This window comes from Lycorma delicatula, chromosome 1, assembly GCF_047948215.1.
Source record: "Lycorma delicatula isolate Av1 chromosome 1, ASM4794821v1, whole genome shotgun sequence".
NCBI classification, from domain to species: domain Eukaryota; kingdom Metazoa; phylum Arthropoda; class Insecta; order Hemiptera; family Fulgoridae; genus Lycorma; species Lycorma delicatula.
This window is the reverse complement of record NC_134455.1, coordinates 147,419,872-147,446,917: the sequence shown is the minus strand read 5'-3', so window position 1 is coordinate 147,446,917 and position 27,046 is coordinate 147,419,872. Positions and strand designations below refer to the sequence as shown.

At 33.4% G+C, this 27,046-nt stretch overlaps 1 protein-coding gene across 3 annotated transcripts in view; it reads left to right on the top strand.

Annotated features, from left to right (window-relative positions):
• The first annotated feature begins 2,356 nt into the window (after nucleotides 1-2,356).
• nau (myogenic-determination protein nautilus) overlaps nucleotides 2,357-27,046 on the top strand; it is a 116,014-nt gene continuing 91,324 nt past the window's right edge. Inside the window, exon 1 of one of the 3 annotated variants that reach the window (XM_075364188.1) lies at nucleotides 2,357-3,225. In XM_075364188.1, the coding sequence (XP_075220303.1) occupies nucleotides 2,872-3,225 (354 nt within the window). In that variant the 5' untranslated portion in view covers nucleotides 2,357-2,871. The remainder of the gene's footprint in view (nucleotides 3,226-27,046) is intronic. The other 2 variants (XM_075364197.1, XM_075364179.1) reach the window with 2 other exon arrangements.

Genomic DNA, 27,046 nt, shown 5'->3' with positions numbered 1-27,046 from the left:
GAGATATAATTTCTTAGCTCCTAGACAAATAATTTGCACATACATTTCTACACATTACAACAGGGACACTTTATTTGTGTTTATTAACTAATAAATTAATTAAGTCTTTTTTACATACTAATTCTATGTACAGATATGCCTTTTATCTCATACCATAGTACCATAGTTATCAGGTTGAATAAACTGTACTGAAGAGGAGAAAACTGAAATGTATCAGTAAATCAGCTGATAACAGACCGACAACAGATAATTCAACAGAGGGGTGGCTGAAATATAATGGACATTGAAACATAACAGAACAAAATGTCGCACGAGCGACAGGTGAATCTTGTAGGTTCATTCTTCTACAAATAACATACAAAACTCTTTGACCACATCATCTCATTTTCTGTCAGTCGCCACTGTTATGGAGTCGAGTACGTCAACGCATCTAAAACAACGTACAGTAATTGAATTAATAATAGTGGAAAAAGTGAACGCTAGCGACATTCATCGTCGAGTAAAAATTGTTTCTTTTTTTCTGTTTTAGCTTTCAGAGAATGAATGAGAATGATATCTATGAATGACCTATTTCAACCCTCCAAGAGTAGTTCTGTAGTCTCACGTCGAACAATCCTGAAATGTGTGATTGATTGAAACCCAACCACCAAGAACACCGGAATCCACGATCTAGTATTCAAATCCATATCCAAGTAAAAGGCATTTATGGTAATGAAACTGTCGCTCAAAGTACTGTGAGTAGGTGGGCAATAAAATTTTGTGCATCATAATGTGGTTAAGCGAATATCGAGTATAAACCTCGCAGTGGCCGACCAGTTTCTATGGCTGATGGGAAGCACACGCCAAAAGACATTAGGAGACGTGTGTGTCGTGTTTCGAGACGCGTGACAATTCATGCGCCGATAATTCTTTAACATGATAATGCTCGGCCACACACATCGCGTGAAAACGCCACCGCTCTAGTGAAGTTGCAATTTGAACCTATTTCAACCCTCCATACTCACGATAGTTATTAACTCAAGAAGGATTTTAAACGGTATTCATTTCCCCTTGAATGTTTAACTGAAGGAGATGAGGTTGTAGAGCAAACAAAGATCGCCAGCATTCTACATTGACGGAATGAGAAAACTGGTTCACCGTTGAGAGAAATGTGTAACTGTAAATAGTGTCTAGGTAGAAAAATAAATTAAAATTTTTGTAACGATTCAAATTTACTTTTATGCTATATTTGTTTCGTTTGGGAGTTATTAGCCAATGTGTATTACATTTCAGCTACACCTCGTATTTTTTTTAAAGCTAAGAGAAAAATGCGATAACCAAAAATTGTCTCATTAAAAGGATCCAATCAGAATGTATATATATATATATCTGTGTGTGTGTTCGTGCACTCGCGCGCGCACGTGCTCTCCCCCCCCCCTCTTTCTATCGCGTATCTTAAATATTGTAGTTGTGTATTCAATTAATTGTCGCTGCTGCAAAAGGAAAAGGAACTTATACTTGTACGTTAAAAACCTTAAGAATTTCAAGGATATTCTTCACTTCCAACTTGCCACAAGGAAAAGTTCTTTAAGATTCATAATTCAGTTCTTTTAAGTATTTTTATCGTTGTAATTAAGAGAAAAAAAAGAAAAAAAAACCTGCTACCGTCGTTTACGAATGAGGATTCGATTCTGTTTAGTGAACAGAAACTGCCGCTCTTCATACAGGCGAACGGCAGTTTTTATTTCCTAATGGTGGAGACTAATACAAATTACAAAAGTGTAAAAAAATTATTTTCTTTCATTGCACCTTTTTTTAATTATTATTATTATCATTATCATTATCATTATTATTATTATTATCATTATCATTATCATTATTATTATTATTATCATCGATTAGATATGTTTTTAACACTGTTCTATTTCCAAACAGTTATTAAATATTTAAAATTAAAAAGGACGTCTAGAATTGCAATTAATTTTTCACTATAATAATTTAATCTACATTAAATTTAACGATATTAAATTTTGTTATATTAAAACTACTAGATCTGCTAATCACAGTGAATAAAAAGAATTTAATTTCGCATACACAAACGTGCGAACGCAGGCATATATTTATTTGTTTTCTTTACAACACTAACTCCTTGTGCTGTATTATGTGTATAAAGTTGCTATTAATTTTTGTTTACAGTTGATGGGATTGACTTCAGCCGTAAAGAAAGATAAAAAATACGTGTATGTATGGGCTATGAGTTTCGATGCGGTTGACAGTTGATCGAGTGGTGTCACAAAATTGCTAAGCAGTGGTTGGAGGCGGGACAACTAGGCGGGGCTTGGCCCGTTTTACTATTTTCAAAAGTAAATGTTTTGAAATTTAGTCGTCTCATCGAAGTCGGAGGGGTAACTACTGTCGCATTAATAAATCTAATTGTCACGACAACACTCCGAAGTGTTTTTTATTTACAAAACTGTTAGTCGACATAATAAATCTGATTTTTTTGTTAAAAAAAAAAAATAATATTGTAACGAATTTAAGAACTGACAGAGTCCATTTGGAAACCGTTATTCCATACATTTTTGGGGGGAATTTAAACGATTAATTACGTAATTATTCTTAAATTAAGGGCATTTTTTAATGACGTTTTTTAAAATAATCAAAATAATTAAACATTTTTTTATTTAATTAAAACATGCGAGTCCCTACCGGTTCGTATATTTGAAGTAGGCTAAACTCAATTTCAGTCAGAGGGATTAACTGTAAGTGATTAGTTAAGGTACGTTTTAACCGGTAACAGTGAAATTAAAGAACGCGTAACAGATTATATGCGTACAAGTAATTTTAACTGTTCAATATATCCTGAAGTAGTTAGATAATCGTGTTAAAAGTATGTCTGAGAGTAAATTACGTTGTACAAGTGTAACAGTTGCAAATGTAAGTGACCGATTTAAGAGTTGTTCAGTGGTAACAACGCAACTACAGATGTCAGCAGTGGATAAAGAACATGAATTTGACGGTAGTATAATTCATAATAATAAAAATAGCCTGAATTGTTGTTTGAAGGAAAGACAAAGCCATTCGTACCAAGGAGAACGTGTTGGAGAAACCGACGAAAGAAAAAATTACAACTATTTTAAAAAACAGGAGCAAGGACAGTTACAAGGGCTGTATCAGCAAGACTTTCGAACGGCTACAAGAGTAAACTATCCTTGGCATTATCCGGAAACATATAGACCAACCCCTGTAAGTCGATCTTTGCGCATGCATTAGAGTAGTTTATAAAATTATTTTATTCATTAAATTTTAATTATGTTTTATCATTAATATAAATTAATCTCTTCTGGTGTTTTTTTTTAATTATTTTTATTATTATTATTTATGGATTTGCTTGTTATTATATTCATTTCAAATCTGAATTGTTTGTTTAGTCATATGCAAACATTTCGTTTGTAGGATTGTATGTTTTATCATAGATCTTTTTATAACTAAAATATTGTACGATGCAAATGACTGTTCTTGATTTATCTTAGCCCACCTGAAATTCAATGCAAGGATTTGAGAACATCTTTTAAAAAAAATGTTTAGTTTTATAAACGTCACGAAAGTGTAATTAAAAATTCACAATTTTTTTAAACATAACTTGAAAACCGTCAGTGTTACAGATATGTTGGTCTATTCTAGGAGAGCTAAAATTATAATTTTGTTTTATATTAATTTCTTTGTTTGATAATGAATAACCTTCGAATAACGCTAATTTCTTTGTTTTTTTGTTTGATGACAAAAACCTAAAGTTTTCGTTAATCTTTAATTTACTGATCGCGTACTGCTTTTGGTTAGGTGAATTGATTCTTGGTAAGATTTAAACCCTAGTTTTATCTTTAAGCTTATATTTTTCAGCTAGTTAGCGGAAATTTTCCTTTTTATGAGCAACGTTTTTTAACGGAGCTTTATTTTAATTTTATTAATAAAATTAAAACGAAATCTAATGCTTTTAACATTATAGCATTACAACGGTTTAAAACGTTTACTGTAGCAATGAACAAATAATGTCAGCCATTTTGTGGGAGTATTGTTTAATTTTTATTTGAATAGTATAAATGAATAATTTATATATATATATATATATATATATAAATTGATGTTCAATAATTCGAATATTGTTTGAAATGCTGTTACGAATATCACGTTTTAGAGAAAAGGTAAGAGAAGTAGTGTAGTGTCTTCTACGTAATATTTATACGTAAGTTCATTCTCAAACGTTTTGGTATCACAAAAAGTAGATTTTTCATGGAAATGGTGAATACTACTTTTAAAAAAAAGTAATTTTTGATAATATCCTCGGGTACTTTACGAAGAGTTCGTAGCAGTGACTATATATATAATTTTTTATAAAAATTATTTTACACCGATTTCGATATGAAATTTGTATAAATTATTTATTAAAGAGTGAAATATTACAATAGAATTACTTCTTTGCAGCAGTATGAAGTTCTTTAAACTGAAATAAGATGATAACGAAATCATACTTCTTAAAAACTATTAAATGATTTTAATATATTAATTATTAAAGGGATATTGTTATTAAAAGATGATTTTATATCTGTAAGTACTAAAATTATAAGTAAGAGTACTGTATTCCCTTTAATAATTAATATATTAAAATCTTTTGCTCGTTTTTAAGAAGAATGATTTCATTAATTAGATGCAATTTCGAAATATAAATTATATTTATGAATTTAGTGTTAACATATATTAATAGATTTAACAATTTTATGAGTTGATTGCGGGTGCTAGAAATACGAGCAAAACTATAAAACAATTGTAAAATCAATACGTTTATTAGACTTTTATCAAAGCTTCTGCTAACCGTTAATCAGAAATTCACCTTTGAAATTTTACAAAAAAGTGGTCGTACCGATCACTTAAAAGAAAATAACCCCTAAATTCGACAGACTAGAAATTTTTAATTGAATGTAAGGTTTGTTGTTCATGTTTTATGGATAATAGAATTATGTTTTGTGCTTAATTATTAAATAATTAATATAGCCATAAAAAAGTAGTTCTTCTGCATATAAAATAGAAGAACTATTTTTTTATGGTTGCATTAATTATTTAATAATTAGTTAAAGGATTTTGAATAATCCTACCGTTTAAATGAAATCACGTATAAAAATGATTTATCGTGTTTGTATAAAAAAAACCCGTGTAAATATAACTTAGTTATTTGGTAATTCAAGATTTTAGACGTTTTTAGCAACGTTAATAATCCTTATTATTGTTAGGGTTTTTTTTAATTTTTGGATCATCGTTTGACCGGTTTTATATTATTCTTCATTCCTTTCTATTCTGCGCTTATCTTTTAACTTCAACTTATATAGCTTCGTACATCCTTTATTATCTATTTCATACATTCCAATCTTTATCTTTCAGTGTAGGTTTTATCTTTTAATCATAACAGTCGGCTTATGAATCGTATATATCGGCTGTTATTTATATCGTATATATCGTATATATCGGCCGTATATATCGGCTGTTATAACTTTATTTAAAGTTTATATCGGCTGTTACTGTATAACATCGTAGGATGTTGTGACTTGTTAGAAATTACTGCTATATGAACTACGTGTTTTATGCGATTCTGAACGATGCAATTTTACAAAAAAGAAAAAAGTAGATAAGTTGAAATAAGCGTCATATGGCATATTTCCACTATAATTCTGTTTTTATTATTTTGATCTTCACTGTAATTTTCAAAACTTTTTCTTCGCCTTTTGGAATCGAAAAATAATATACTGCATCGCATTCATTTTAGAGAACTTAAATAAAAATATAGATTTTATGCTTATCGTAACCTATTTAAACAAAAATAAAAGAAAAATAATTTAATTTTAATCGTTTATCAGTGGTTACATTAGTACTCCATTTAAAAAATTTAACAATTTTTTGTACTGTATAGAGGTAGCGTAAGATTAACTTTTAGTTTAGAAATTACTTCACTTTCTAACTGCATATATATATATATATATATATATTTGTGTGTGTATACTGCGTTTATATATATATATATATATATATATATAACAAGTTATAACAAACGTAATGGATATCTGCAGGACTTCGTTAATAATAACAGACCTAAACGGAATCACATAATGCATATTATGCATAGTATATTATGTATATTATAAATTTAAGTGTGTTAATATACGATAATAATAGGCCTGATATTAAACGACTAAATATTTTGGGATAAAATTCCTGTTGGTTTTATCGATAATTAACGTATAGATTTTCAGTTAGAGAGGTATGCGAGAAGAACGGTATGCGGTAGTAATCTGAACCTTATAAAACCGATGTAATCGTTTGAAAGTAAAACCTACATGGAAGTAATTTGTGCGTTCTGTTAGAGATTCAGACTTTACTTACTACATACATGCCTTCCTTATCTTACTTAAATTTTAGAGAATTCAATTTTTTCAGTATTTATTAGGAATAATTTGTTGATTATCTAGAAATATTTACGAATATCCGGTTTTTCATCAAAATGGGTTTTCTTAAGTTCCTTTACTAGCAGGAATTTATTTTGAGAAATTATTAAAACTGTAGGCTTAGGCCATCTAATCCGAATTTTTGTTTAGTTCGTACCATTAATTTTAACATCAAATTTTATATAAGTTTGCAAAATTACTAGCTGGACTTTAATGGAGAAATTTAGGCTATATCGCTGCTGCGATATAGCCCAAAAATAAAACTTCCTTCTATTTTTGGGAAAGACTAATGAAGTCGTAGTTTATTAGAAGTTATTAGAAATCTTATTCCTGATTCAAACTTAGGCTTCGCATCGTATCAAAATTGTCACAGGAATGCTCCTCATTCATTCGGAAAAGGTTTGTCACTACTTTTTGGTTTTAATGAAAAATTGTATAACTTAATTTTAAACGAAGTTATTGAATTTTAATAACATTTTGACTAACGTTTTTGAAAACGTGACATTTTTCCGACAATTTGTATTCGTATTATGGTAGCAGTCAGCTGAACTTTGTAATTAGTAACATAAGCGTATCTACAGAAAGAGTAATATTTATTATGAAAAAAGACTTAGTTGCAAATCGTATGGTATCTCTAAATCGGAAGTGGCTATAAAGGCTTCACCAATAGTAAGTAATTCTTTGAAAGTTCTTCAATCAATCCTAAAATTCAGACATATTCGTGTCATTAGCAGTACCAAGATAAAAGTTCAGTACCTAATTCGTAAAAATTTTAATTTTCTAAAATCAATAACCACATTTTCCTTAAGCCGTAAACTTTTACATTATTATTTTATTTTTTTCTTTCTTTTTTATATCTTTCAGTAATAAATTCAGAATTGTTTAAAGAATTCTCTTAAATTCGACTAAAAATTTATGTAAAATTGAATTTTAATATATTTTACAAATTCAGTGATAAACATAATTATTTATGTTAACATTCTTTTGATTGTTTTGATTTTCGTTATATATATTTTTTTCAGTCAATTCTATTTTATGAAACCTGCTAAACGAAGTCTTCGTTAAGTTTTATCAGAGATATATAACTTTTTAAAGAATACTCAAGCGATCCTGTGTTAAAGGTTACTTAAAAGATTATATAAAAAAAAAAAAAAAATATTAGTCAGATTAAAAATATATTATTACAAAATGAAAAAAAGAAGCCTAAATAAATTAATGTTTTATTCTGTATGAAATTTTGATATTACGAGTAATAATGAGAGATAGATAAAATTTTCATGTTTTGTGTAACTTATGATTAAAATGAAAATGTTTTAATTCAATAAAATACATTTATGTATTCTATTAAATCAAAAATAAATATTATTTATTATTATTCTTGTGTTAGTTAAATTAAATTATAATCAAATTAATTTATTGCGCTAATGCAATTGTAGTGGCTTGAAATATTTATAAAAGTTTAATTAGTCTTTTATACAATCTTGTTCTTAAGTCGGAGACTTAAGTTGGAGATTGGAATGCAAGCATTGGAAAAGGCAAGGAAGGAAATATAGTGGGTGAATACGGGCTGGGCAAAAGGAATGAAAGAGGGGACCGACTTATAGAGTTTTGCACGAAGTATAATTTAGTAATTGCCAACACCCAATTTAAAAATCATAATAGAAGAATATACACTTGGAAAAAGCCAGGCGATACTGCAAGGTATCAGATAGATTATATCATGGTTAAGCAAAGATTTAGAAATCAACTCGTTGACTGCAAAACTTACCCTGGAGCAGACATTGATAGCGACCATAATTTGGTGATAATGAAATGTAAATTGAGATTTAAAAACCTGAAGAAAAGGTGTCAGATGAATCGGTGGATTTAGAGAAGCTTGAGGAAGAGGAGGTAAGGAAGATTTTTGAGAAGGACATCGCAAGAGGTCTGAGTAAAAAAGATAAGGTAGAAAATGTAGAAGAAGAATGGGAGAATGTTAAAAAGGAAATTCTTAAATCAGCAGAAGCAAACTTAGGCGTAATAAAGAGAACTGGTAGAAAACCTTTGGTTTCAGACGATATATTGCAGCTGATGGATGAACGTAGAAAATATAAGAATGCTAGTGATGAAGAAAGTAAAAGGAAATATCGGCAATTAAGAAATGCTATAAACAGGAAGTGCTAACTGGCGAAAGAAGAGTGGATTAAAGAAAAGTGTTCAGAAGTGGAAAGAGAAATGAACATCGGTAAAATAGACGGAGCATACAGGAAAGTTAAGGAAAATTTTGGGGTACATAAATTAAAATCTAATAATGTGTTAAACAAAGATGGTACACCAATATATAATACGAAAGGTAAAGTCGATAGATGGGTGGAATATATTGAAGAGTTATATGGAGGAAATGAATTAGAAAATGGTGTTATAGAGGAAGAAGAGGAAGTTGAGGAGGATGAAATGGGAGAAACAATACTGAGATCTGAATTTAAGAGAGCATTAAAAGATTTAAATGGCAGAAAGGCTCCTGGAATAGACGGAATTCCTGTAGAATTACTGCGCAGTGCAGGTGAGGAAGCGATTGATAGATTATACAAACTGGTATGTAATATTTATGAAAAAGGGGAATTTCCGTCAGACTTCAAAAAAAGTGTTATAGTAATGATACCAAAGAAAGCAGGGGCAGATAAATGTGAAGAATACAGAACAATTAGTTTAACTAGTCATGCATCAAAAATCTTAACTAGAATTCTATACAGAAGAATTGAGAGGAGAGTGGAGGAAGTGTTAGGAGAAGACCAATTTGGTTTCAGGAAAAGTATAGGGACAAGGGAAGCAATTTTAGGCCTCAGATTAATAGTAGAAAGAAGATTAAAGAAAAACAAACCAACATACCTGGCCGTTATAGACCTAGAAAAGGCATTTGATAACGTAGACTGGAATAAAATGTTCAGCATTTTAAAAAAATTAGGGTTCAAATACAGAGATAGAAGAACAATTGTTAACGTTTACAGGAACCAAACAGCAACAGTAATAATTGAAGAACATAAGAAAAGGAGTCCGACAAGGATGTTCCCTATCCCCATTACTTTTTAATCTTTACATGGAACTAGCAGTTAATAAACAATTTAGATTCGGAGTAACAGTACAAGGTGAAAAGATAAAGATGCTACGATTTGCTGATGATATAGTAATTCTAGCCGAGAGTAAAAAGGATTTAGAAGAAACAATGAACGGCATAGATGAAGTCCTACGCAAGAACTATCGCATGAAAATAAACAAGAATAAAACAAAAGTAATGAAATGTAGTAGAAATAACAAAGATGGACCACTGAATGTGAAAATAGGAGGAGAAAAGATTATGGAGGTAGAAGAATTTTGTTATTTGGGAAGTAGAATTACTAAAGATGGACGAAGCAGGAGCGATATAAAATGCCGAATAGCACAAGCGAAACGAGCCTTCAGTCAGAAATATAATTTGTTTACATCAAAAATTAATTTAAATGTCAGGAAAAGATTTTTGAAAGTATATGTTTGGAGTGTCGCTTTATATGGAAGTGAAACTTGGACAATCGGAGTATTTGAGAAGAAAAGATTAGAAGCTTTTGAAATGTGGTTCTACAGGAGAATGTTAAAAATCAGATGGGTGGATAAAGTGACAAATAAAGAGGTACTGCGACAAATAGATGAAGAAAGAAGCATTTGGAAAAATATAGTTAAAAGAAGAGACAGACTTATAGGCCACATACTAAGGCATCCTGGAATAGTCGCTTTAATATTGGAAGGACAGATAGAAGGAAAAAATTGTGTAGGCAGGCCACGTTTGGAATATGTAAAACAAATTGTTAGGGATGTAGGATGTAGAGGGTATACTGAAATGAAACGACTAGCACTAGATAGGGAATCTTGGAGAGCTGCATCAAACCAGTCAAATGACTGAAGACAAAAAAAAAGAAAAGTTCTTAAGTCAATTTATCGATGTTCAATTTCAATTTATCAAACGAAAATCAGTGGAATTGAATGAAATAGAAATAAATTAACAGTTCAAAAAGTGGCATAAACACTTATAACAACTATTGGGAACTATTCAAAATCCGTTTACAAAAAATCTAAAACAATTTATACCGTTAAGTGTAATATTTAAGTAAATTTTTTTTTGTAAACGTTTTTTGAGCATTTTCCCATGATAAATAGAAGAAAACAGGTATTTCATTTTTGTAATATCAATAATAATAATAAAAATGCTCTGAGGTAGATAATCCCCTCGTCCCGAATAGAACACCTAAGTTCCACGTCCAGGGCGGCAACAGCTGTACTTACGTACAATACATATAGCTGGCTAACGGGGTTCCGAGTAAATTCCTCGGATATGTTTTTCTTTTTGACCTGTTTCCATCTTCAGGTCACCAGACGGACTGGAGTTTTGGCCACCTGCAGGATATGGACTAATAAACGATTTGGAAATGGACTCATACCATATTTAGAACTGTCGATGTGGCGGCCAGTGTCAATGTTATTGCAGGTGTAACGGAGACCCTTCCGTTGTCCACATGCCCCCTGCGATGGCAAGCATGTAGCAATGGTGCCCATGTATGTCGGTGCATGGGAGCTCTGAAAGCTTCGGTGAGTAGGAGCCTGGAGTCAGTGCAGAGATTGCGCATCCGCTCTCTGCCAGGGCATATGCCGGTTCCACCGGAGTACCGGATCGGACCTCCAAGGTTGGTAGCCCTGGAGTGGGGGTGTACCCCGGCGGTTAACCTTGCTACAGAAGGAATAAAGACAAATGAGTATACTTGAACAATCAAACGTGGCAAAGGGTGCATGTAAACACCCTCGTTTAGAAACCTCCGATTCACCACAAGCGAAGAGGAAAAAAGTAAGGAGTCAGATAAAATTAAGAAAGATGCTGATAGAATCAGTAAAGACTTACGGAAAAGTTTATTTGGCTATAATGTAGTCAAATTCTACCTCTCCATGCTGCCTCTGTGTCCACGGTCTGACCAGAGGGATAAGCCTTGCTATCCATCGTCCTCTGGTCTCCTGGTCCCACGTATCTTATCAGGCGAGGAACGTGCGAGTCCGTTCCTCCTCGGCAATAGTCTCTAGGACTTTGCATGCCCGTCGCCGCCTCCTGGAGGTCGCTTGGCGCTCCCTTGCCAAAAGAGCAATGGGTATAACGCCGGTGACCACCAGAACGGCAGGCTCGGAAACCGTCCGATACGCGGAAGCGACTTGCAAGGCCGCGATGCATTGCACCTTGCCGAACCGCTTTCTCGAATTTTAACGCCTGGGCTCACACTTCCACTTCAAATAACAGAACGGAATACATCATGGACATCATCGGTCGCCGTATGCTGGCCTTCGGTCCGCTGACATTCGGTATGAGCTAGCTGAGAGCGGTTGTGGCTTTCGCGGTTTTGTCGGCGGCTCTCCGAAGCTGTTCAGCAAAACTGAGTTTCCCATCAATCATCATAATTCGCGGCCGGCTTGGTTTCTACACCTTCATCCCAAACCCGCAGGGAGAGGAGAGATTCAATACGCTTCTTCGTTAGAACCACAATCTCCGTCTTGCTGAGGACTAGAGACAACCCATGGTCGTTCAGCCAGGCGCTGACCCTATGCATTGCTCGGCTGAGCCTCATTTAGGCGCACTCCAAGTCGCAGTCTGCAAAAAGTAGCTCAACGTCATCAGCTTACCTAACCAAGGCCGACTATTCAGGCATCTCTAGCCTCAACAAGCCATCGTAGACGGCGTTCCAAAGGTCGGGCCTGCGCCGAGAGCAGCGCAGAGCGTCTGCGTCTGGAGGGAGAAGGCGATCACGTTGCTGCCTGTGACGTGATCGCGGAACTACACCAGCCTGCCGCGGTCTCGTAGATTAAACCGCGGTTTACCAAGTATGCGTCCACCATTCTGAGAAGGTATCGAGGGACGTGGAACGAATGCTCCAGGGCCCAAAGCATACCGCTCCCCCGTGCAGAGAGGAACGCGTTTTTTACGTCCAACATAATGAGAAGGACTACACGGCACGAAAAATGATTGTGATCCTCTGCTCGCCGCACTGCCTCAACAACCTCTTGGATTGCATCTAGGGTCGACCGACCCTACCGGAAACTGTACTGGTTGGGTGTCAGACCACCTGGCTGTTTCATCACCGTAACCAGTCTTTCCCTTAAGAACTTCTCAAATACTTTCCCAACTGTTGCAAGCATACACAATGGGCGGTAGGAGGATGGCCCTTGAGAATCAACACAAGACACGTGGTCTTCCATCTGGCGCTGAAGGTTCCAGCTCGTAGCATCATATATGTCTGCAAGCAGAGAGGGCCTGTAGCGCCCCAAGCTTGAAAACCTCGCCTAGAATGCCGTCGAAACCAGGATCTTTTCTGGCCTACAGCGATCGTTGGACTTTCTCCAGCTCCTCTATCGAGAAGAGCGGGAAGTCACTCAAGTCGCCAATATCCCGCTTGGCATGAACCGAGTGGGCCAGGAACAATGTCTTAACGACGTGATTTGCTTAAACCTCGTCTAGTGAAGTTGGTAACCGCGAGACTCCCAATCGCCGAGTTACTATCTTGTAACTCATTCTCCAAGGGTCTGCGTCCACAGTCTCCGACAGTTTTGGCCAGCCCGTTGATGCTCACGTTGGTGGCTCCACGGTGCAGCTTCTTTGCCGCCTTTCGCTCAGCCGACCTCGCGTTCGTGTCTATGCGATTCCTTGTACATTGCGCCGCTCATCTCAGTCAAAGACATTCTCGGCGGAACCCCTCAATCTCCGACGTCCACCAATACACGGTTAGCTTTGGTGCCTCGGCCCCCATGGAGGCGTCGGATGCATAAGTGATCAGCCGCTGATTGAGCAACCATGGCTTCAGGGCCAGTGATCCCCTCAGTGATGATGTTTAGTTGTTAGACTAAACGGTATGCTTATCAAGGGTGCAGACAAATTATCATACAGTCATAACCCCCATATTAAATATAAAGGTTGTGTAATCAGCAGAGTTACAGTTCATAAGTACTTAGGTCTTTTGTTTGATGAAAAGTTGCTGTTTAGCAATCACATTAGGCAAGTAGTGATGGATGCCGTCTCAGTGATGCACAAACTTAGAAGGATTGCTCGGAAAGACTATGGGTTGTAAGGCCGTCAAATGTACATGGTGTACCGAGTTGTCTTCGAAAGCATGACCTCTTACGCGGCGCCAGTTTGGGCGCATAGGTTGGATGTGAATAGAGCACTTCTTCAAAATTTAAGGAGTGCTGAGCGCAGAGCCTTAATTGTATGAATTGTGTATTTAAAAACACCTCCTGCGAGGCTACCATCGTATTGGGAAAGACTCTCCCAATCGATTTAATGATGGAAGTTCGCGCAGCCATGTGGAGATTGCGACGAGGCCGGGAGTTCGAGGTATTTGGGATGCGATTTCGAGCCGGGCCAGTATCGGAGGGGAACGGTGATCACAATGCACCGGATCTAAATTTCGTTCAGTTGCCTATCTCCCGCCTGCGGAAGAGGTTGCAGAGCCTCGCGATGGAAGCATGGCAGCTTGAATGGAACATCACGACTAAGGGAAGATCCTTGTATAAGTTTATACGGGATTTGGGGGGATGGTATACCTCGAGCTCGTTTTAAAGGGCAACGGATGCCCGGGTGCTCACCAACCACGCTTACTTGAACCAATATCTGCTTCGGTTCCGCCTGGCAGCTGATGTGTGTCTACGGGGAGATCAATTCAAATGAACACCTGATGTTCGACTGCCCTGCTCTTGGGGAACCAGAGACCGGGCCACCCTGGAACTTAGAAGTCTAGGGAAAAATTGGACACTCACAAGCAGTGAGTCAATGTGGCGAGAGCCGCATTGTCGGACGGTGTGGGAGTTCCTAGATGCGGTAATTTTGTTCAGCCGGCATCCGTAGTTTGCTTAAGGGAAAGACTCTTTCCGCAATGCCGTGGGAAGCTAACCTTGAGTATGGCTGACCACCAGCCAATTATTATGGTTCCAAGCGCTATAAAATGATGGACAGGTACTTGCTGTCATTCAGCGACCTAGGCGTGGCAGCGAATTGCCGCCTAGACAAATAAATTTTATTATGGATGTCATATATATTTTTTGTTGCGCCGCTCTGGAAGATCTCAGAATTGTCCGATCTGTAAGGAAAAAGCAGCTGTTCAGGAGGTAAATACCATACAAAAGGTCAACCTCTTTGAAGCTAGAAAAATTGTGCTTAATAGATCACCAAAGATTGCGTCACAGGTTGTTGGAGCTCCAGCAATTTCTTTCAAACCTTTCAAACCAGAAAGTAGTATTAAAGAAAAGAGTTCTTCTTCCGAGGAATGAGTCTTCGACCAGTTCTAATGTAAAGGAAAATTAAGTCAAACATAGAAGAAACCTGAAGCAAATCTAACGCAAGTCAAAATACAGACTGAGAAAATTCCCATTCATCGAATCCAAAAAGATGATATAATGATAATAGAAAAAAATACTGTTGGACGAGCAGCTATAGAGCTTCCAAATGCACGGAGAACTCCAAGAGAGAAGGCGAGCACTTTAGCCGCTCCAAACATTTCAGCGGGAAGTGCATTCAGTTTGAATTTGTACGCATTACTTCCCGCTCAACTTGAGCCGGCATTATTTGATGCCAAGCGAAACATTCTTCCCATTATCGGAGATGATGAAGATTCCATTTCCGAGGCTTTAGAAACCCTGTCGTCAGAGGTAGAGGCCATCAGAGGATGGAAGAAAGACTGAAAAAAATGTTGGCCTAAAGTAAAACCTAGGGGATAGATATTTGAAGAAGTCTTCTAAGTTTTTTTGACGAATTTACAGTAAGGATGGGTTTTTTAAGAGTTACGGGATTTTGACCACCCCTTTAGCTAGATTTGACAACACTTCTTTATAAATGGATTTTATATTTTTTAGCGGTAAGGAGGTTTGAATGTTAATTTGGGGTTTAAATGTTCTACAACGTTTTTTTTTGGGGTGATCTGTGGGGCAGGGCGGAAATGTTTTAATTTGGGACAAGGGTTATTGGCCGTAGTAGTCAATATTGTTCTCAATCCACAAAATAATAACATATTATTCTGCTAAAAGTTTTAAATTTTACCCGTGAAGTAAAAACTGAAAAAAGACATGGATAAATGGAATGCTTGATGAGTCATATTCAGTTATTACTAGATAGATAGAGAGAGAGTGAGCGAGAGAGCTTTCTAAATCTAATTCATTTGATTTTAACCTTATAATCTTTAATCTATAAAACTTGTTCCTTTCTTAATTTCTTACTCAGATAAGGGGCATTAACTAGTTTTAACGTGTTTGTACAATTGTAATATTTAATATTAAAGCTATTTGTTTCTTGTTAAAACGACAAAAGTTTACCAGAAATAGCGTAATTTTTTATAGTTTTCCAAACTAAAAACGAAATTTTCGACTTCAGTTTACTTAAATGTTTTTTTAAATTTAGCTAAATATATACGCAGTGAAACGCTTAAGTTTTGTACGTCGTTCTGTTTTTTAACAGTAATTTAAGTTTTAATAACGTTATTAAATGTTACGGACTGGGATAAGCTGATGGATGATTGGTGGTAGTTTAACAAAATAAATAGTCGGGCGAGTGCTTTTGTCAGAAACATAATGAACCGAGAAGAAGAATGAATAAAAAGTAAATAATCAAAAATGATAAATTACAGAATAACATTTTCTGACTGGTCGACCTTATTTTTATTACGAGTACGATATTCTTTCAACGCAGTTTTAACATATAATCTACTATCACAGACAACCAAGCTCATATTATTCTATTTATTTACTTTGAAAGAAATTATTATTCTACTTATTTCATTTTTTTCTATTTATTCCACCTTGAAAGAATTTAGTGCCAATTATTTTAAACAAAATATTTTCAGATCGCTGAACTCATATTCACTTTGTATAAGTTTTTTCTTAAATAATTGCGCTACTTAATAAAATTGAACTACTGGGAAATCAAATATCTAACAAACGCATTTTAACTTGCAGTATAAATATTTGCTCACTGAAGTATTAGTGAAAGTAAATAGGTGTTAATCGTACAGGCAGTCTATCGACTATTTATCTCTATCTCTAATACAATCGTAAATTAATAAATATATTTTTATTTCCAGTGATTTTTTTTTTATTAATTACTTTCCTTCTTATGGATCGGCCAGAAAATAAGTCCAATTATAAGTCCAATTAAAACGTCTGTAAAAACGTCCACCATATTTTGGCTGTATTTCAATTCAACTTGTACGTTGGACAGGCTCCGTATATTATCGGATATGCGAATCACAATACTTGTACACACACAAAAACACACTCGCAAATGTATACGCTGTCGCACGTACGTATGTATATGTGTAGCCTAGTATCGTATAGTTGTCGGTTAGTAATTTTTTTAATGATTATAAATGATAGCGCTGGTTCCAAATAGTAAGAGTAATAATCAAGTGGACGTGAAATCTGCACTTTGTTAACAATCAAAGGCTATAAATTTAAGCAACCGTAACAACAAAATCGTATTTATTCTGACGTAGCTTTCAGACATTTTACTCTTTCGTTTGTTAGTGTAGGTTTTCTTATACATAAAAGACATTCGTTACTAATGATATTAAAACGAAGCGTTCCGATACGCGTATGATTATTATTTAATTTATTCCCGATAATAAATAATCATTACATCTAGAAATTTAATAACTTATCAAGATTTAAACTGGAAGAAATATGGAAAAATTAAATAATAATTCTATTACTCGTAAAATTCTAGTGATGAGCATAAATTTTGTTGTTTTAGCTCGCTTACCTTTTTACTTGCAAGTGTAATTTTAAGATAAACTAGTATAAGTTGGCAGGACAAGCAAACACGTTACTTTTGAGTATAAAATATTCACGTTTCAAATTGTTCCGAAAATTTGTTGTTAGTTTTTGTTTTTGGATATTTGTATCTTTATTTTCTATGAACAAAGAAGTATTAAAAATTATCGCGTTATTAAAGAGATAAATGTTTGCGATATATTTCTGTTGTTTGAATGATAGAAACAGATCGGGTTGTTCCACCTATAAAAAATACTTCTGTTCTAAGAAATTTTTATTCTTAAAAATGTTTATTCTTTTTTTAAAAGCCAGACTAAAAACAACTTACTGGGTGATTTTAATAATCACCCAGTAATGATCCAGTAATATCACCCTATCTACTAGTAGTATAATCCAGTAATATCTACCACATATAGATGATAATCTAAAATCATTTGAATATGTTTTACATGATTGAATGCAATATAAGAGGTACATAATTATAACAGATTACGTATCAGATTTACATATCAAATACAGAAACAGATTACGTACAGATTTTTAATTTTGAAATTAGTAAATTTAGAATAAAATTAATTGATTTTAGAGTTAAAGTTTTTTTTTTAATTTATTTAATGTCGCATCAACCTTATTAGTCATTAGCAACACCTGTTTAAAACATATCGAATTCGTTTATTATAACTGCAAATACGCGTATTAATTCGTTTCATTTGGTATAGCTAGAAGTAATGATGATTAAATGATTGTATACTACTTAAGAAAAAGTTTCTTTAACTGTTATTTATTGTATATGTATTTCGCTTCTTAATGAAAAAATATTACTGTAGTATTTAAAATGATCTAGTTTTTTTAAAACTTACTAAGCTGATTAAACAATTTTCTAGTGAGACTGAATGTAAGGACATTATTTTTCTCATAATTAAATCAAAACAATATGTATTTTTCAGAATAAAAAACTAGATTTTGCTGGTAGGGAATCTAACTTTCTCATAGGTATTGGCTGTAGTCACGGAAGTAAGCAAGCCACCATCTCAACGGACGCAACATAGCCAAATCGTCACGCACGCGCGATAATTTATTTCTGTTGTTTAGGACTTGTTTGAGTTGCGCATTTTGCTCTCACTGTATAAACGTGGGAAAGAAATATACAGTTCGGTAAATACCATTTACGTAAAGGACTGCTTAAAAAAGTTATCCGATTTTCATAGCACTAAAATAACACTAATGAACACAGTTTTTGCACGTGAAAGTTTTATTGTAAATCTAACGTAACTTTTTACGCTGAATTAAAAAATGCAATCAGAATTTTTTCATCACGCGTAGTTTTAGTGTGATAATATTTTTGAAGTATTGGTTTTGCTGAATTATAAGTATTTTTTTACGGGTAACATATGTACATAAAAGAATATTTTAGATGATTTTTAGTAGAGAGGGTAAAGCACGAATTTACGCTATAAACGTAATAAGCATGATGATTCATTCATTTTAGGTTTTGACATGTCAGCACAGATCAGTCTTCTGAGTCGTAAAATTAATTAACACATTAACGCACCAGTGTTATTTAAACGCTTGCTCAGCAAGTACTATGATTTCATTCTGTTTTGTGATTTACAGTTATTGTGTTAGTGAATATGTACGCGTAGGAAGTGCTAAATGATCCGGATTACTTTCTTTACGAGTGTGACGTCTAAAGAATAATGAAGAAGTTTGACTCCACCGATTAAAAAATGTTATAAATTATATTTTGATGTAATCTTGGGATCAAGATTAGAATTGGGCCCTCCACATCTGCTGTTCGATATGTGTGAAACGTCTGACAGATTGGGCTAGTGGTATCGGCACGTAAGTTCTGCTATACATTTGGTGTGGTGGAATCATAAGACCATTTAGTCGGGGCTGTTATTTTTGAATAACAGAGATAAATGGAATAAATAGTAAATCCAAAAACACAGTGCAATACTCGAATTTACTGTCTGGTATAAGGATAGTGCCTCATGGTGAGGACTTACCTGTACCGTATCTTCGAAGGTGAATTGGAGGTAGCCACTGAAGTTCGACATGAAAGCAAGATGATTCAACTTTTGAAGCGGAATTCTCTTCTAGTGAATCTCATTTGATGATTCAAGGTATATAAATGAAACGGGGCTATGAATTAAATGTCCTTGTTCTGAATTTGAACTTGTCGAAGAAATAAGCTGAGCTTTTGGAATTTAGGCTGAAAGGGTGGAATCTTCTTCATACTGACACCAAAGTATGTTTCTTTAGTAATCGTCAGGAAGAGTTTCAATATATATATTTTGAAGAAAGAAGTTTAGTTTACAGTAATAATATTTGTGCTGTCATGGGTGCATTTCATCATAAACATAACTTTACAGAATGAAAAATATTTATTGGTTCTTCGAAAATTAGTTAAAAGGCTGTCCTTTTGCTCAATGACAAATTTCTTTCTGGCGCGCGATACCTTATGCAACTAACATGAAAGACACATAAGACGATATGAAAATCCTGTTAGAAAAATTCAGTACAAGTACCGTTGGACAATATGTTGCGATTTAAAGGTTATTGCGTTATTAATGGGTTGCAGTTCGGCTACTCTGGATTTTCTTGCTTTTTGTACGAATAAGACAACAGGGAGAAGACACATCATTAAATCGGAAAGGAATGACCAAAGCGTGAAGCACTTAAGCTGATTTTGATTAGGCTACATCATACACCTCATTTCCGAGACATAAAACACTTCAAAGCTAAATTTTTCACTGATTATTCAACTGAAACAAATTTATTACTAGTGTTCTAATTTTTATAAAATTCATTCTTGATTCTCAAAGCTGTTAAAGCTCTTTTACTGAACTATGCGCTTGGGGCTGTAGAGGTGATTCAGCAAAACTATCTTGAAAAATTATTCTCTGAATGGAATTTTTATTATATTATCCACTATCCTGGCGTCATACGTTTTAAAACGATAGATCGACCACTAATCCTAGCCCACGCGTTTTACCGCAATTTCTACATCGACTAAAAATCGTGTTACCCAGATCAACTAATATAGGCGTACCTTACACAGATAATATTAGGCGTAAATTATAAAATACAATAACATGTTTTTTCTTATATGTATCTGTTATATACGAGTATAATAATATACTCGTTGATAACACAGTTTTTGACTTTTATTTTTTCCTTACAAATTTTTAATTTTACCGAGTGATTTAAAAAAAAAAAAAATTTTCGACTAATTTTTATCTTTTAAATATTTGTACTCACGGAGACAGCTGATTCTTTTAATTTATTTTCGAGTTTAGAAACAATTTCAGAAAATTATTACGTACAAAAATTAGCTTTTTTTTTAAAGAGCATCAGAATGCATAGTGTTCAGTAAAGGATATTAGTCTCAGTAAAGAACTATTTTTCCATCATAATACTTGTTCTGATTGCCTTAAGGAACATCCTCTTAAATTGAAAACGTTAATTAATATAGTAAGAGTTAATTTTAACGAATTTCTTACAGATAACCATCATATTTTCAGTTTAATGTTTTTTAACGTTTCATACATGTTCTGGTATAATTTCACAATTTTATTTTTGGAAATGATCTCTTTTCTTGGTTAAAATATCTTATCCCCAAAGTTGCTAATTTTTATACATATCATCGATATGTAGATCATTATTAAGTACAGACATGACTGTTCAAGATTGTATGAAACAATAATTCGATAATTTTGTTTACCGGAGGGGTTTCCAAACTGTAGACAGACCAACATAGAAGTGGCGGAAATGTTGAACGGGATATTATATTAGGTTAACCTTCTGATGATAATGTATGATTACAGGTGTTTAAGAATTACTGACATCTATAATCTTCGAAATTCCAAAGATGCAAGTCACTGGAAGAGCTCAACCAAAAAAAAATAGTTTCAGCTGACTGAAACATTCAGTCTGTTGTTTATGGAGAGTCCGTTTGCGTGTTAAGTGTATTTTTCGCTTCACTAACGAGTGTGAACTTAAATCAACTACTTCAGAGTAATCTGGTAATCTTCTTTCTTATTTAATCAATTATTTTTGTGTACGGTGGTGCACCGGGAGGCTGCGCGCAGCGCACGAATGACTCATTCATTCGAACAATTTATATTCCTCGAAGGATTTATATTTATTGATATGAAGGATTTATCTAAAATTATATTTGTTTTGAGAATAAAAAAGGAAAACAATGGGGGTAGAATTGTGTTAAAAACTTACAACTCGAGAAAGAGATAGAAATGTTCAGAATTTTGAAGCTTTTCGTAGTAAAAGTTTTTGTTGTTAGTACGTTAAATTCATGAACGTTATTTAGTTATAATTGGCCAAAACATTTAACAAGATCATGTGTAATGATACATAAACCATGTAACATTTTCGCGGCGGGCGGTAGGTTCGCCTTTTTCCTAGTAGAAAATATCAGATGTAATTAGAAAAAGAAGAACGCCTTCTGCGATCACCTACGGAGAATGAACCCAAATAGGTTATTTACACACTTAAAAAATCTAAAAACCAATAACAATTGGATCAGAGAAACAGAAAGAGGCACGGAAGAAATGAAAGTAACATAATAAAACGTTAAAGAACTTTCTCCACTGATAAATAAATTGAAAAATATCCAAGGTGTTAAGGAACAACAACAACAACAGTGGAAGAAGTATTCCTGGACTGATGAAAGAAAAGAAAAAAACACCAGGAAATGATGAAGAATATACGTATATATACATATACACACACATATATATACAAAATAGAAAACATTTTTAATATTTTTATAGTGTAATCAAAATTACAACTTATTTTACTAATCCTTTTATAGCGTTTTGCTAGAGAATAAATTCGAGTGAAAGAAAAAAGTCAAAGTAAGATAATTCATAAATTTTCCCCACTATCTCAAGGTTAATTTTATCTTAATACAGTGAAGAAGTCGATGTAAGATTGTACAATGAAATTTTTTTTTCACAAGGGTGTATATTCCTAACAAGTTTAAAATTATTACAATAAAATGCTACTTATCTTTAGGAATTTTTTTTTATGATAGATGTATTGAAATGAAGAAAAAGGAGACAATTAATAAAGAAAACGGCTGGAAACTAAGTTAGACCGCTTGAGATTATTTACCTATTATGCACTGATCTATTAAGTTTCAAATTCATCAGAAAATGAAGCTCTGTAATCATAGTTTAACTTACGCCGTCATAACAAAATCGTTTGGTATATAATTTACCTACGGGTGGTCGTGGGAAAAATCCGGTGTTGCCGATAAGATATCCAACTGAATCAAATATTTCTCTATCGTTATAATAAAAGTACTAAAACCTTCCACGAATGAAAAATCTGATATTAATACAAAAAAATAATCTTAAAATTTTACCAAAATCATAAAAACCTTTAGTATCGTAATTCAGCATTTTAATAACATGCCTATCATGCAAAAAAAAAACTGCACAGTATCTATATAAAAATTAGGGCATGAAAAAAGTACTGTTATTGATAATCTCGTTCGAAGAGTGTCGAATTCGCTGCTGGCAATTTTTTTTAATATTCTAAGTGAGAAAAATAAAAAAATGTTTAATTTGGCTTCAATTTACAGGTGTTCAGAAAGGCGATTCTATTTCTAACTCAGATATTATTAAGTTAGCATTCACCGTTGATTTAACAGCAATTCATTGCTCCATTTCAGCGTCATAAAATAATATTTGATATAATTAAGTGATTAAATAATTAATGGGAATTTATGTTGTTATTTATTCAAAAAATAATTTAGTAATTTCGAAATTAATAATTAAATTATAATTTTTTGTGATATCATAGTACTCCATATTTAAATCTATTACGAAAGGGAAGAATGTGAACACCATTTTGTTAGAAGTAATGGTTTTTCATCGTTCGCGTAACTAAGGATTGAACCCCAACATATCCAGTGTATTCCTTAAACTTTTCTTGTTTAATATACACCTTTAACTAACTCTTGTATTATATGATGCTTTCTAAAACACAGGTCTGTGTTTTTAACAATCGAAAAATTATTTTCAATTTGATAACTGATTCTTATGTGTTTTTGGCTTGAATCCAAATACGACCTAATTTTTTTTCCATTACGTAAGGATTTTTCACAAAAAGGTTTCAAGATTTTTAAAAACATATAAAAACCAATTTAATTAAATTAGATTTTATTTACAAGCGATTTGAAAAACAAAATTGCTTTAAAATATCATTAAAACTAATGAAAATACACATTAAAACACTATTTTTTCCTTACAAGTCCTTATTAAATCTTTTTCTTTTTGTTTCGATGCTCCTTAAAAGTGTTTTTTCTTCTGTGGTCTCGCAGCGGATCGTTCCTTTTTAACATCCAAGAGTAGTCAGCTATCATGCTCACGTGCTATCTCTTTTGGTATTTACTCTCCATCTGTTTCATGTTTTGATTTTCGGGAAAGTAGTCGAGGTGTAAATCTAAAAAAATTTTACAGTATAAATTTTTTAATATTTTTAACATATTTTGTACAATATTTTTGTAATCTCCATTTTTTTTTGCCAAGAAAACTTGTAACTGTATGCTTGAGGGCTTTACAAACTTGTTTTTAATATTTCATCTTTCATAAGCTTCTTTGTATCCGACTCAACAAAGACGCCCTACTTTATCTTTGTTTCTGATAAATCAAGAAACAAAATACCGTAAAGATACTTGGAACATTCTCCGTCTTTTTTTAATGATTTCACAAGTTGCTTCATTAGCCCTAGTTTAATATCAGAGAAGAATACCTTTGCTTAGCAGCTAATTTTTGAAGTCGAAGGTTCTGAGATTCAAATGCTAGTAAATGTTAATTACTTTTATGCGGATTTGAATAATAGACAGTGTATACCGGTGAACTCTAGCGGTTAGGATTCAATTAACCACGGAATGGTCGACCTGAGTTTGTACAAGACCACATCTCATTTACATGTCATACAAATCATCCTCATCTCATTGGGCCACAGTGGGAAGGTTTCTTATTGTTCGCTAGTTGAACAGATTGCAACGTACAAATTAAGAATAATAAATAATAAAAATGTTCCAACTTTATGGTTTGTCTTGATGACCTTTCTTTCTAATTATAGTGCTGCTTTCTATCACGACTATCCACTCGCACAAAAAGCATGGATATTTGGTATAACAGCTTGTTTTCCAAGTGACAAAGAATGTAACCTTAAATCGCCACAAATTGTTCAACCTTGATCCTTAAACCGAAGTTTAATAGAAAGTAACTCAAGATTTTCGCAACACTCTTTTAAATGATTAGAATGCTCCTCTGGTAAAGAAACGTACTTACTTCCATTGTGCAGAACTGCCTTAAGACTCCTTTTCGACGAGTCAGTGAACAGTCTTCATTCAGAAACTTTATAGACAATGTGGTATATTATTCCATGAGTCTAGATATGTATTTTCAGTAAACCAGTAATTCTCAACCTTTTTAGATCGGCGACTCCAAATAAATTAAAAAAAAAAAAAATATATATATATAATGAATATTTCGCGACCCTCCAACCAAAACCCAATGAAATCTAGATAAAACTATTTAACTGCGTTGATAGCGACGGGGATTCGTTTAAAGTTCCTACTATTCTTTGGATGATAAGAGCCTAAAAATTTTCTAAGTAAAGTTTTCTGATATCGCCAATCATTGTCCCAGGGGGTGGAAAAAATGGGGTTTCAAAGACAAAAGAAATCATACCTCTCTTATTAGGCACAGTATCGAATCGGTTTAAAGTGGTCGTTAGTCCTTCATACACTATCTTTGTCTGAAACAATTTTTGATATGACCAACCCTTACTGCAAGGGATGACCAAACTGTTTCTGGAATTCTAAGAAGATGGGGGTTTGTCGTATGATGAACATCTGAAACTATTTTTCACATGCAACCATTGTCATATTAAGTAAATTTGAAGTTTTTCTTAACTTTTAGGTGGAAATATTTTTTATCCCCTATTTAGCACTGGTGAAATCTACCTCCGCCTCCCGGCGTGTCAAAAGGGATTTTTTTAATTGAATCCCTATATTAGCCTACTCTATGAATAAAAGTAACCAACTCTATGAAAAAGTATGAAAAGTAACAATCAACTCTATGACTGCTTAATTCTCTTCAAACCACAGGCGCTCCAAAGCGGAAAGACTGGAATTTTCTTTGTAACCAATGACGAAGCTCTTCAGCACACATCGAACAAATCTTATGAGAAGCCCAAGATTTGTCTTGATCTCCTAATTTCACACCAAAAGTTGCAACATTTTTTTTTTACAAATTCTATAATATTTCTTTTTTTTGACAGTAAATTTTCCACAAATATAGTAAAAATAGTCGGCGCATGGATACAACCTCGATGCCATTGGGATCTAATTTAATAAAATTCTTGTAATATAAGTTATATAAAGTTACTAATATAAGTACTTAAAAAATATATATCAAAACTTGTATTGTGATACAAGTTAAATGAATGAAGTAGTCACGAAGTTATACTGACAATGTACACCACAGTTGTAAAAAAGGTACTGAACTTAATTTTTTCTCTAGAATAGCAGATGGTGGTGGCGGAGAGGCAGACACGCAATAACAGGAAAATGATCAGACGTGTAGTAATACGAAAGTGGCTGTATGTATAGTTATGTTATAAATTTATTATTCGTACCGCTTTTAACTTCTTTATCATAAATCCACTATATTTTTATTCAAAATATCAACTTCTTGCTCTTTTCATACGTAAAAAAAAATTATGATTGTTTATTTAAACAACAGTTTTACAAAATGATCTTTTATAATAGGCTAACATTTATAGATAGAAAAAAACGATAAATTATGAAAAACCCTTATGTGATGGAATTTAAAAAATATTTTTTTCCATTTTCAGCGTCAAAAGAACTATTGAAATCACTCGATTGATTCCAGACAATCTTATCATCACAGACCTGTGTTAACCTACGCAAATACCCTATCGCAAAAGTGAAAATATTCTTCTTCGTTACTACAGTATGACTACAAGAAAGGAATTTATCATGTAGCATGACTACATGATAAATTATGGTACCGAAATGAGAGGTCTTACGGTAAAACCTTCAAGGACCTCTAATTTACAATTAAATTTAAATGTTATTGCTATTACGATCTAAAACTGATTGATCTTAACACCGCATCTCAGTAATTTAAAGAACCCGCAGGTATATCAGAAATGTAGCCCCAAAAACATAACAGATTATAATTTGGGCTGAAAAATTTATAAATAAAAAACTTACTTCGTCTAGTGAAACCGTCCATTTAGCAAGTACTCAGAAATTATATACCGGTATTAAAAAAATAAATAAATTGTTACACCGATATATTTCATTACATGTCTCCCGTAAAATGCAGATGTTGTTTTATATCTGAGGAGATAAAAATGTTCACATAAAATTCATTTGATGAATGTAAAAAGATGACGGAGAAAGAATTCACAGAACATTTGTAGTTTAGTTTGAATAACGTGCGGTTTGTAGTACGTAGAGTGTTTAGGAAGATTGCCAGACGAGTTTTTTTTTAAGAACTACGCCTCTTTCAGTGTACCCGTTCTTCTTTATTTTTCATTAATTAATTAATATTAGAAATTGTATTTTTCAATTCTTCAAATTTATTAACTGCGTCTCGTACGTTTTTTATTTAACTTAGAATTAAATAGTTTTCTTCTACCTTAGAGAAATAATTCGGCGACCGTCTGAAGATAAAAGAGTTTTATTGAAGGTTATGATAATTTAGAAA